Source organism: Arabidopsis lyrata (assembly GCF_000004255.2).
Source record: "Arabidopsis lyrata subsp. lyrata unplaced genomic scaffold ARALYscaffold_7, whole genome shotgun sequence".
NCBI lineage: Eukaryota > Viridiplantae > Streptophyta > Magnoliopsida > Brassicales > Brassicaceae > Arabidopsis > Arabidopsis lyrata.
Genome location: NW_003302549.1, coordinates 4795431 through 4808231, shown reverse-complemented (window position 1 = coordinate 4808231; position 12801 = coordinate 4795431). Strand labels below are relative to the sequence as shown.

General features: G+C 32.8%; 3 protein-coding genes across 3 annotated transcripts; 1 reads left to right on the top strand and 2 right to left on the bottom strand.

The window, feature by feature from the left end:
* The first annotated feature begins 73 nt into the window (after positions 1–73).
* On the top strand, positions 74–850 carry LOC9303428 (pathogenesis-related protein PR-1). Its single transcript, XM_002869336.2, has one exon. The coding sequence runs from the start codon at positions 145–147 to the stop codon at positions 637–639; it is 495 nt and encodes a 164-aa protein (XP_002869382.2). The 5' UTR covers positions 74–144; the 3' UTR covers positions 640–850.
* A 109-nt stretch (positions 851–959) lies between these two features.
* On the bottom strand, positions 960–2318 carry LOC9303427 (small nuclear ribonucleoprotein E). Its single transcript, XM_002867309.2, has 6 exons — positions 2169–2318; positions 2033–2059; positions 1857–1919; positions 1413–1491; positions 1247–1292; positions 960–1142 (listed from the first exon to the last, which is right to left on the bottom strand). The coding sequence occupies exons 1-6, from the start codon at positions 2208–2210 to the stop codon at positions 1133–1135; spliced, it is 267 nt and encodes an 88-aa protein (XP_002867355.1). The 5' UTR covers positions 2211–2318; the 3' UTR covers positions 960–1132.
* Positions 2319–2540: 222 nt separating this feature from the next.
* Positions 2541–5592, bottom strand: LOC9303426 (diacylglycerol kinase 7). The gene is made up of 9 exons (XM_021018910.1): positions 5051–5592; positions 4401–4523; positions 3921–4317; positions 3739–3821; positions 3561–3631; positions 3372–3449; positions 3201–3288; positions 2997–3113; positions 2541–2919 (listed from the first exon to the last, which is right to left on the bottom strand). Exons 1-9 carry the CDS (start codon positions 5414–5416, stop codon positions 2761–2763), a joined length of 1482 nt encoding a protein of 493 aa, XP_020874569.1. The 5' UTR covers positions 5417–5592; the 3' UTR covers positions 2541–2760.
* Positions 5593–12801: the final 7209 nt, after the last annotated feature.

Genomic DNA, 12801 nt, shown 5'->3' with positions numbered 1-12801 from the left:
TATCATAATCGAACATGTACACCACTTAATCATAGAGTTGACACTTTCTCCCTTATAATATTTTTTAAAAATCATACTAACAACGATTCTTCCAAGCTTATATAAAACCATGAGCAAATACCATTAGCTCAAGCCTCACCCGAAATGGCTCCTATAAAACACATTAGTTGTGTTTCGGTTGCAATCACGGCTTTGATACTACTTGTAACATGTTGTCATTGCGCAACCTACCAAGAACAATTCATGGCTCCACAAAACGCAGCAAGAGCTCGTTTAAGGCTCAAACCGCTAAAATGGGACGCCAAATTGGCCCGTTATGCGCAATGGTGGGCTAACCAGAGACGCCGTGACTGCGCCTTGATCCATTCCAATGGACCCTATGGTGAGAATCTCTTTTGGGGCTCAGGAAATAGATGGAGTCCAGCCCAAGCCGCCTATGGATGGTTGTCCGAAGCAAGGAGCTATAACTATAGATCCAACTCGTGCAACTCCGAGATGTGTGGCCATTACACACAAATCGTGTGGAAAAAAACACAGAAGATTGGCTGTGCTCACGTGATCTGCAATGGCGGAGGAGGCGTGTTCTTGACTTGCAATTACGATCCGCCGGGAAATTTTCTTGGTACTAAGCCGTATTGAGAATGATCTATTTGTATATCTAAAGAAATACTCATGCCAAAAGAGGTTGTTCTTGTGTTTTAACTTTCTTTTTGTATACAAATGTATTTTTTTGTTGGTTTAAGTTTAACGTGAGATGGGCAAAACTACACAACGTATGTTTTCCAAACATTTTCTTATGTGTGTTTGATGTGGGAGCCTTCTTTTGGCTAATAAGACTAACAATCATATTAATCTCAGATTTTGGACCGTAATCTTAACCAAATATTAGACATTTCTTAACAACTACAATCTTCTTGGATTTGAGTTTTCTATGTCGTCTAGTTGTTAACACGCAAGGCTTTTTTGAAGAAACTTTTTTCTCATAAAAAAAAATTGCAAAGTGAAATATCTCAATTTGACAGTAAGTAAACAACAGAAAGACAAGTTTTCCCCCAACAGAAGAAACAAGAAGGGAACAAGAACTCTTAAACCATCCCTTATAGTTAGATCATTCCTTCCACTGCAACAGACATCACTTGCCCCTGTAATAAGATATTAGAAGGATTGAGTTTCAATTTTTTTGTTACCTATAAATGCAAACTGATTTGTAAAGTTTGTATCTTTAAAAGAGGATGATAATACTTACGCGTTCATCATCAGAGTTATGTTGTCTCCTTTAAGCAAAATCCTTCCTGAAATCCAGTTTTTGCGTGAGTGTTAGCACCAACCATTACGGAAACACATAACAATATGAGAAATGTGAACCAGAGCCTTGTAGAAGAGTAATTTGAGAGAGTCGTAAAACAACTCACCAAGTGGTTTTCTGGTTTTCTTCTTGATGCTCACTTCCTCAGCCTCATCCAGCACCAAATTCATGTACTCATCAAAACCCTGCACAATGAAAGTTAAAATAACGGAACAATGAAACACTCAACGTCAACTAAATCATAAGCTTCACAGAAAGAATCGAACTAATTGCTATCAATGGGTCCTTTACTAATATGAAACAATGTACAGAGTTTAGCTCCATGGTGTAAATAAATCAGTGGTACCAAAACTTCGAACAAGAAATGGAACCAACATTATATGACAAATTCCAAGTGTTAGAAATTTCACCTAAAAATTCTAGCTTTAAAGATCAATCTCTACTTCTCAGGTAAGGTTAACACAAGTATGTCAAATTTTCTAGTTTAACCTATCAACAAAGCAAGAAAGTTCAAAAATTTGAGCTAAGCTCGAAACAGGATATGACTTACAGTGATTCGTCCCTCAATCCTCAAATCTTTCTGCTCAAAAAGCCAAATCTGAATCCGAGCTTTCTGCATTATAAGAACCAGACTCTATATAAGTACACATCTCACAACTCTATGGTTCCCTCTTCCCAAATAGAGTTACAAGTGACGAAAATTAACAGAGTAATCGAAAAACTTACACTTTGGAGAAATCTGAAAATCAGATTCTGAAATCAAAAGTAAAGAAACCAAAAGTCAGAGTCAGTGAACTAAATAGAAGAAACAAGAGAAAAAAAAAACAAATCAAATTAGTAAAAGAGAAATTGAAGAATTTACAATGGGTTGGGTCATAATCCTCTGAACTTTGGTGCTCGCCATGGTTGCTGAAGTTGCAAGTGTTCTTCGGAGCTCGAAAACTCAGTGAAGAAGATTTTCTAAAACCCTAAAACTTGCAATATCAATTTCTAATTCGATTTTCTGATTTTTCTCTCTTACTCTTAGTAGCGAGAGCAAAATATTTTCACTTTTCAACTTTTTTATATATATTTTTACTCTTTAGTCCTCCGAAATCTGTTGACTTTGTAGACCCATTACTCCTATCTCCAAAACATAAGAAACAGAGTTTAAAGAAAGAAACATCATCATGTTTACAATATTTCAAAACAAGAAATTGAGTCTACCTGAAGACGTTTGCTTGAATCTTAATTGAATAAAAATACTGAAACTTCACCTTTAGATTACCATCTTTTTAATAAATTACACAAAGTTAAATGATTCACTAGCACAACAACAACAGTAGCAGCAAAAGCTGAACATAGATCACTATTTTGACTAATTGATGGAACAGAAATACAGAACGAAACAGCCTCTTTTTTTCTTTCTTTTACAACTTCTCGATAATGCGAAAGATATAAAAGAGTTTCCTCGATCATTCGCCGTTGATCATTAACGATTGAAAAGGAACCTTTTTGATCTCTACAAATGTCGAATAATCACTCTTCATCGGTTGTTTCCATGGCTCACCATCCATTTGCAAGAACGCATTTTTCCAATCACCTCCTCTTAGTTCAAATCTAATAGCAGCCGCCTGAAACGATAAACGGTTGAAGATCAAACCGAGGTTACACCAGTTCGTTATAGAGAAACTGCGGGTATATTTTGTACCTGAGCAATGTGTTTAGCTGAGATGATTTGAGCCATTACAAATGAAGCATGCCAACCTTGCTTTAAACCGAATATCTCTATCAGCCCGTCGTCACAATGCGCCTCCACAAATCCTCTCTGTTATAGAAAACCCGAAAACCGTTCTGTTAAAGCTTGTGGAGAAAGTGATAAACCCGAAGATTAGTGTACTGAATAAAAATTTACCTTCTCTAAATATTTTGGTCTGAGATTACCCCATGGATGTCTTCCACTTCCATAGTTATAAAGATTCAATACCACAATCGATCTCACACTACACAAAACCAAACCAGAGAGATTGTAAGTGAAGCCATTTTTTAAGTTTTTTAATCAATGATAAGATTAGTTTTTGTGTACCTTTTAGGGACATTGATCTCTTCCCATTCGGAGCAATTTGCCTTTTTAATGTGGATTTTCATTATGTTTCTTAGTCCCCTGCAAATTCATCTTACCACAACATGTCAACACAACAAGAGACAGGAATTGAGTTAAAAAAAAGGGAAAAGAAAAGGCTTTTAGTTTACTCTCTTCACTTGAAATGCTAACCTTAAACCTGGATTGTTGACACAAGGCGTGCAAAACCAACCTTGAGTACAACTGTAACTTGAATATATAATCTGCAAAAACCGAAACGAGTGTGATTCATAATCTCATTACAAACCGAAAAAAAAAACATCTAAGTAGCGCAACATAGACAAGAATGAAGATTCTGATATATAACAACCTTATTTGTAACAGGGCCTTGAGCTAGGTACGGTTTCTCATTGCGAAGATGGTGGAATCCGTATGCAACTTGAGCATCCATACCTTGACAACACAAGGAAAATACCAAATTACTTCAAAAGGTTAACTTTGTAGAAATTTATTAAAATAATGAAAAGATAAAGTTAGTTAATGAATCCAAACCTATGCTAAAGTAGTTGTAGAACACTCCTTCATAAGACTTTGCTTTAGGAGGTACATCTCCATCTCCATCAGCATCCAAAGCCTGATCAAGTGCAGTTTCCTCTATTGTAGGCTTCAAAGAATAAGGAGGATCAACGACTTCTCCAGATGGCATTGACACTACAATCTTCCAGCTGTCTAATCGAGAAACGGAACCTAAAGTTGCTCGATGTAATGTTCTTTTCATAGCAGATCTCCAAGCAAAAGGGAATGAACCACCCCAACCAAAACTCCTGGAGAGGTCATTTCCTGTACCGAGAGGGATAACTCCAACAGGAGGAATATGTGATTTTCCGTCTTTATGAAGCTCACCGAGACATCCAAGAACCCAGCCAACGGTACCATCACCACCTGCTACCTATCACCATAATCACATCTAACTTAACAAATCTAATTCCAATTGCTAACTACTTCTTTGGAAGTAAGTGCATAAATACTCACCATGATACGCATCTTTTCTCTGCATTCTCTTGCACATTCATCTCCTTTCAATGCCAATGTCTCCAAGCACCCCAAACCGTACCGTACAAATTCATGAGGCTTCACCTCAGTGAGATCAAATACCTGTCATTGCAAAAATTAACATGAGCTCACAAACTAGGTACAAATACCAAAAAAAACACAAAGAATAACTTCACAAAACTCCAAATTATGTCACCCTTCAAACAACAACAAAAATTTGCTTACAACAATTCAAGAAATAAAGTTTGTACTATTGCATGACAACAAAGGTTCTAACTTTTACTACCAAGAACATCAGCTAATCAAAAACACTGGAATCACAATCTTTTAAACAAAACAGTTTATAACTTCTCCTAAACAAGATGAGAGAAGAAAAAAAACAGAACATTTGATCATTTCAGAACAACAAGAATGTCCTAGCTAAACCCACTAAACCCAAAACCAAAGCAGAGTGATTCCATTCACAATCTAACCAAAATCCAGTGAAGTCAAACAGAAAGTAAACCCAAATCTAGATTTTAAATCTTCTTCAAACAAAAATATGATCTCAAGTTCATTTCAAAAGTTAAGTGAGCTCATTTCATAAGTTACAAAAAAAAAAAAAAAAAGTTGTATCTTAAAAAACTGACCTGTTCTTCAGTCATCAATTGTTGAAGCCTCTCTTTAAGAACAGGACCATGACGACCTCCACTTTTCGGGTTAATAAACACAACCATTGGTGCGTGAGGAGCCATCTCTGCGGCGGCGCCGCCAGGAAGTAGCAAATGATCAGGAATCTCTGTTGAATCTTTCCTCTTGATACAATCTCTCATAGCTAGACGAAGATACTCAGGCATCGCTAGTCTCCCTCGAAGCTCTTCTCTGTCTATACCAACCAAGGCAAGATTAGCAAAACCACAACCTCTCATCGTCACTGCATCGGTCTTCGCCGACGGTCTAGCCGCCACGAAATTAGTCGTCGATGCTTCGCCGACTGATCTCGGCGTCTCCTCCATTATCAAATTCTTCGAGAAACAAATTAATATTAGAAATGAAAATGATCGAAATTTGAAGACAATTCAATAAGACTAAAATTGACAGTTCTGTGTTTTGTTTTTTTAAGATTAGTTTTCCAAGACAGAGCAAATCAAAATCGGTGTACTTCGATGTGCGTATTTAAACGTGTGTAGATTTTCCCGAAAAGAGTTTTATTTTTATGACCTTTTAAAAAACGACATGAAAATGCCCTTATCAGCACTACGAATTTACAGAATTGCCACTATTTTCAAGTCTCGTTGATTTTTTATGTGACCATATTTTAAGGCGAGTGATAAGGAAGTTTTCACTTTTTTCTATTGTAAGATAACAAATTTAAAGGATTTTTATTTTCTTACCCCAATTAACCACCTAATTAATACCTGCATATTTTGATATTTGACTTGTAATACAAAACTATGTTAAGTTTATGGAAAGATAGATAGACTATTAAATGCTGTACTTGTCACGTTAGGAATAAGATAGTAAAAAGGGTAAAAGGGACAATTAAAAGCAGTGGACTGTGTCAGGATGTGACATATGGGCCGCATATTTATGATTATTTCTCTACTGGGTGTGCTGTGTTATTAAATCGTGAAGCTGTCCAATATTCATTTTTCTTTTCTGGTTAGGAGATATACATGTCTATTTATTGCATCTTATAACCGGTGGAGTTACTTAACTATTTATTTGAATTTTCATTTTATATAACTCACGTATGGGCCGAGGTGTTGAATTTTAGGACCCATACAACAGTTTTCTTATATTTCTAAAGCCCATTATAGAATATGGGTAATATGGTTTATAGTCCAATAGTGATATAAAGGGGGCCTAAACTTTCCACAAATGCTCTAAATATTAATTCTCATACGTTAGGTAGTTCATTCATCAATATAAACAATCTTATGCAAAGGTGAGTAATTTGGATAAACCGAACCGAAAATGTAACTGAATAGTCGATCCAAAGAATGTATTTGTTTATGGTTAAAAATGTTCAACTGTTATAGAGATGTGTCTTTAGTCAAGTGGTTAAGTCCATTTGACTCCGCCTTCTCCACCGAAGTTCGACTCCAGTAAGTCGCGTTACCCCGCGTAGTAGAGATTGCCTATTGATCGGGCCTTGTCAATTCAAAAAAAAAAAAAAAATGTTCAACTGTTTAAACTGTAAATAGATAAGAGACATTAAACCAAATTTTAATCGAAATAAAACTTAAATTCTTGTAAAAATTGAGAGCTGTTTAATTAAAGATCAAATCCGCATCAACATCGCTTCATCTATAGCTGTCTTTATATTCGTTAAGAATTTCTAAAACCAAAAAAAAAAAGAATTAAAACTGAACCAAATTCAAATTAAACATTTCTAAACTTCTATTATATGATGATGGTGGGGGAATGAAATATTTTAGTTTTGTGTCTAGGACCAACATAATTATTTTCAGGATTTTAATAAATCAAAATGCAAATGAAAGTCATTCTTGTTATTGGTTAGGCATCCTTTTCCAATCATAAATAAAACTTGGTAGCTTTCAAATTAATCTTAAATTGGATCTTTATTGAAAAGTATTTAAAATGAGTAGATTAGCGTATAAATAGGTTGAGGGGAAAAAGTGCATATAGTGATATAAATGGAAGGAAATTGGAAGACTTGCAGAAAGTTGTCGACCGTCGACGTGAGAGGGGAAGGTGGACATGTACACATATTCACATTTTATCAACGTCAAAGTCTTGAAACCGCGTCAAAGAAAAGATTTTACGAGTTATAAGGAAAACAAAAATCCAAACATCATGCGAATCAACATGTTTTCAGTTCGTTGTTTCTGAACGGAATCAAATTAGTTATATTCTTCAAGATGAGGAATTTAAATTGTAAGGGAAAAAAACAAATACACGTCATGCTATAATCTACATGGACTCGTGCATTTGGAAGTAGTGGGACGTAATGAGTCGGCATATGAACCCAAACAAGGGTAATTCAGGTTTGAGGCTTCAGCTAGATATATAATATTGGGATGATATATACTAATATTCAATTATGCATGGATGCATCATGCATATCCAAGTTTTTAATATATGTAATCTCAAAGATTAGTCTGACTAAATATCATTAATAATTCATTGATCATAATAGAAAAATGCCTAATTCATTGATCGTAATTAAGGATGTTTTGAAAGAAATAAGTGTGGCATCATGTGACACTTGAATCACTCAAAGTACACATAAGAATTTGTGTTTATCATAAGAAAGAAAAGCGAGCCATCAATGTGATTCGGCCCTACCAATATTGAACTTAATGGGTTTAGTTGAGATTTAAGAATGGGTTTTTTTTTTTTTATCTTAATGACAGTTTAGTTTAATTTTTATAATAAATCATTCATTACAGATTTTGATTTGCCTCTGATCATTGGAGCATCAAATGGAGAAGCCCTTTCTATATGAATTATGATTTTTATCATTTACGTCAACTTACATTAGTTTATATTCATTTTGGGTCATTTGCAAAATGAATTTCGTTTCAAAAATTATTTAACTGCTTAAATATCTTGCATTTTTTTTTTAAATACAATACCTCTTACTAACGTTAGCATACCATCGCTTATATATAGTACTAGATGAAATTCTCAATTCATATTTATATAAACAAATAAGTTTTTCGGGAAAAATAGGTATTGTACAATACCATAGTGGAAGAATGTGGTTTTGAAACAGTGATGGTTTTTCTTTAACTATGTAAATGTGGGGGCTTTTTATCGTTAGGTGTTCCCATGGACTCTCAAAAATGTCTGAAATAGCTGAACAACAGAAAAGATTCCATGGAATAAATGTTTTGATGGTCGATAACTCCTATTTAGAATTTCACACTTAAAAGTAGTAATTAGATTCCACCTCTATTTGGCTTGAAGAGGTAATCGCATGAAGTTAAAACCGCATAATCGGATAGAAGAACGTAGGGTTTGGTAAATAAAATGACTTTAAAAAAAGCGATTATCGTTGTGACGGGGCATAATTAAATTATTATACTGGAGAATAGAACAAATGATAGAATTTGGTGAAATATATTAATAGAAACCTTATCGCAAAATAAATATTCTAAATAAAACGTTTTTACTCAATAATTCTTGTGTTCGGGGTTCTATTCCATTAGTACTCGGATGTTTCGATATTTCGTGAATTATGAATAATTAAAAAAAAAACTTTGGACAAGTGAATGAACTAAATTGCGTTATCTAATCTTAGACTTATTATAGTCTCTCTATACATTTATAAGTGTAGAGAGAAAAGAAATCGCATTTAAAATTTTTGCTCCTTTAAAATGGAAAAGGTAGACCTTTTTGTGGAGTCCATAACGCGTCAAAGAGAATTCAACTTTTTCATGATGAATGCATTGATTGCACAACTAGTCGGTAACCTCACATCTTTTATTGGCCTACAATATTATGGTGAAAAAAAAATGACTCAAACATTCAGTAGATTTTATAAACTTAGAAAAGAAAGTGTTAGCTGTTTTGTTAGCAAAATGTTACAAGCTCGTCTATAAAATGTTTTGTGAAGTTTAGAAAACTCAAGTTTCCTTTTCATGACTTAAGTACTTAGCTGTTTTTTTCTACACTCTACCATTCTTTTAATGATTAGTAACACACCAACACTTAATTTGAATATGAAAAAGCTATTGGTTTAATTTATTTGATGGCTATAGGAGTGGATCAATTTTACGGTTTGTCTCACTCTAATTATGTTTTCAAAATTCTATCGCATAAGATAGTGCATTTTAACTAAGGCAAACTTTAATTTCCATTTATAAATCGAAATGAAAATTTATGTTATATTCGGAACAAATTTAATTGAAAACTTATACATAAACATCTGAGTATTAAATTATTTAGTAATATTGAAGCACTATCAAACATTTTGTATTGCTGTCAAAAGAAAAGAAATAAAGGGCAAAATAGTAAATAACTGAGATAGGCATAAAAGACACAGTAGGTCGACAAGAGTTGTACGTGAAGTTGTAATAAATGCAGAAAGCTGAAACTCTTTAACTTCTTTTCAAACAAGCACTTTTTTTGTTTATCGGTCTTCACAATAAAACTATTCTCTTCTTTGCGTCAGCTTTTTTTTTTTTCCCTTTTCTCTCTAACTACACGACAATTTCCATTTTCTCGGAGACCATTATTTTGGATCCAAGAACCCGAAGACCCGATCGTAGACATGGTACACAATTACACAATATTCGGTTTGCAATGTAAACCAGAACAATAGGTCAATCGAATATAGTCCAAATCTGAATACGAAGAAGTTTATTCGTTATGTTATGTCCGCATTGGTCTACTTTATGTTATTGTTAGTTGAGTTAATCTTATATGTCTCATTTACATAACAAGAAAATTAAATGTGTGAGGATTTTAATAGCAATAAGTTCGAGTCGCGGATGCATTGTCTCTTCAAAGATCTATTCATCAGTCTCTAAAAGCAATAGTGAGTTATTTATTTGGCTTGATTTTGATCAAAGATTGAACTTACGTTGGTTAATAATCTTTATATTAGATAATGTGGCTAAAGACGATGTAACCAAGCGTTTTGAGGAACACAAATTAGAATAAATCTTATTCATATAGTTCTTCAAATGTTTTTATATAATCGGATATAAACACATGTAAAGTTTATTAGAGATCACCATAAAATAAAATAAGTAATTAGCGCTATAAATTTCATTTAACTAATTCGAATAATCTAAACTACAACGCTAAATGAATCTTCTATGTAAGCTTAGTGACAAACTGACAATGTTAGCGCATACATTTAGTAATTATAATAATTAGTTGCAAATTTACTACTTCCTCTATTCATGAAAATTTGATGTTTTAGAGTTTACACATATATTAAGAAACAATCATAATTTAATCATTTAATAATTTTTTCTTTTTATTAAATATTTTTAATAATATATGAACCAATAGTAATCTAAAACAGTTAATTATTTGTAATCATTACGCCTTGAAATCTACGATTTGTTAATATCAATTATTAAAAAATAAAATAAAAAGCCAGAAAATCAATCTTTGTGGAACAAACCTAAAACACTAAAACATCAGGAACGGATGGAATATATATTTTTCTAAATCATTACCACGCTAAGACCATGCGCAGTGGCAACACATTTGCCTGGGTGTGAGTAATAAAAAACCTAAAATATTAGAATTGAGTGTGTAGAAATGAGAAACGGATGTTAAGTTGCAAGTTGTATGCATCGGGTGTAAAGTCCACGTGGCAAAATTTGAGTGGATGGAAAAATTAGAAAAATAAATATCTCTCTATATCTTTCCTCTCTCTTTGTCCGCCTGCCAATTCTCCTCCTCTCTCTTCAATAAATTTTATAATAAATCTATTATTAACATCTATCCTCATGGTGCTAATGCTCTAATACTACTAATTAATAATTAAAAGAAATGATTCGAAAGCTGAAAGAAGAGGTGTAGAATTGGACAAGAGAAGAGTATAACAGAGTAAAGTTTGGTGTAAAAAGGCTGCAAAGGAGTTTGTTAAAAAGTGAGTGAACTCGATAAACGCGTAACCCTAAAGGCAAAGCGTGCGTTACTCTTACCCCAATTATTTATCTCTTCTACTTTATTTTATCTTTCTATAGAAAATGATTACCGCATTTTTAAAGCTAGTATTTGATTTATATTTATAACGACTACAATATTTCATGACGATGGTAAATCGCATGAAAAAGAGTAATGTGATTCGACTACTATGCCTTTTTTCCTCCCCTTTGTTTTGAAGTTGTCAACGATTAGTTTTTGGGTATTCGATTATGAATATCGTTGTTTATAAATGAATACATTTACAATAAGATATCATAGTAGATCAATAAGACGGTATAAAACGTATATAAATATAATTGTTGTATGAAACATGAATATATGTATTTTACTTTCCTTGTATGTGTAGTCTATAGGCTATATAGCATTATTGGTTCTGAAAATTAAATCTTACGTAAAAGTACAGTACTTCCTCTGTATTTGAAAAAATGTCGTTTCAACTGTTTTTGGGTGAATTAAGAAAGGGCACAAAATTACAAAACTAACCTTATGAGAAACGATTATTTACAATTATATTTTTGGTATATATAGTTTTGGTAATTTAGACTGATTAATTATGATCAATTAATTGGGGGTAATTTAGGAAATTTTATGCAAAAGTTGTTAAAATGACAACTAATTAAAAACACAGAAAAAATGGTAGAACGACATTTATTCAAATACGGAGTATTAAGTTTCGTAGACATACTACAATGATGAGATGTAACAAATGAAATAAGGACAATTTGTTTGGTGTAGAAGTAAGAGTCATGTAGCACAAAAAGATTGTCTATTAAATGGTCTCTGAATTTATTGGGTCGGCTCGCACATCTCGGCACATGTGATGACCTTACCATTCTTGTCTCTGCATTTAATATTCTTTATCCAAATAATGATACAAGTGAAGTTGGTAACAAAATCAATCGTCAATGTTTTGTAATTTCTTTCCTTGTTCCAAAAGGATGTCAAGTTGTCGTGCAGCCATTGGCTATTGTGATTTGGTATAATTCAAGTTTAGCGTTATCTTGCTTCGATGGAAAGACATTTAATCAAGAATTATGATCTTTAACAAAAAAAATTATGATCTTTAAATCGAGGAAATGCATTCGTAACCCTTATGTTACGTTCTTTTCAATTTGTTTCCGGTTCTTCTGATAGAAAAGTTAAACGTTCTTTTCAAAATGATTGTGACACTTTGGATTGTATTTCAGTTCCAAATCTAAAAGCAAGACTGGCACATGATCCATACATTAAACACACAGAAACTATAATAGTTTGAAGCAATAATTGTCTAAAAACTTGTACTCTAAATCTCTCAATTTTATAAATATGTAAATTTTTATGACAGTAATAAATAGCTTAAAAGACATGAATCAAAATTATGAGTTTTTTTTTTAATAACATCAAAATTGTGATCTTTTTTGAGTAAAATATATCTTCTTCTTTGTTTGTCCAAAGAAGTAGAAAAATATTCAAACTCGTAAAATTTATGTGTTCTACCTTTTAATTTTCTCTTGTTTTTTTTTATTTTTGTTTTTTAACTTCAAAGTTAAGTTTTACTCCAAAATTTACTACTACAATTTATTTCCAAAATTCTAACTAAAATAAAATACTCCAATAAAAATAAAAATAAAGACCTTTTGGATCGGCGGAAAAGAGACAGGAGAGAGATAAAAAGGCAAATACGAAAAGGTGAAAAAGCTTTTTGAGTCGATTCCTTTTGCAGGGATTGCGTGTGAATTACAGATATTTCGTTTTTTAAAGCTAAACAAAACCCAAAAAAAGA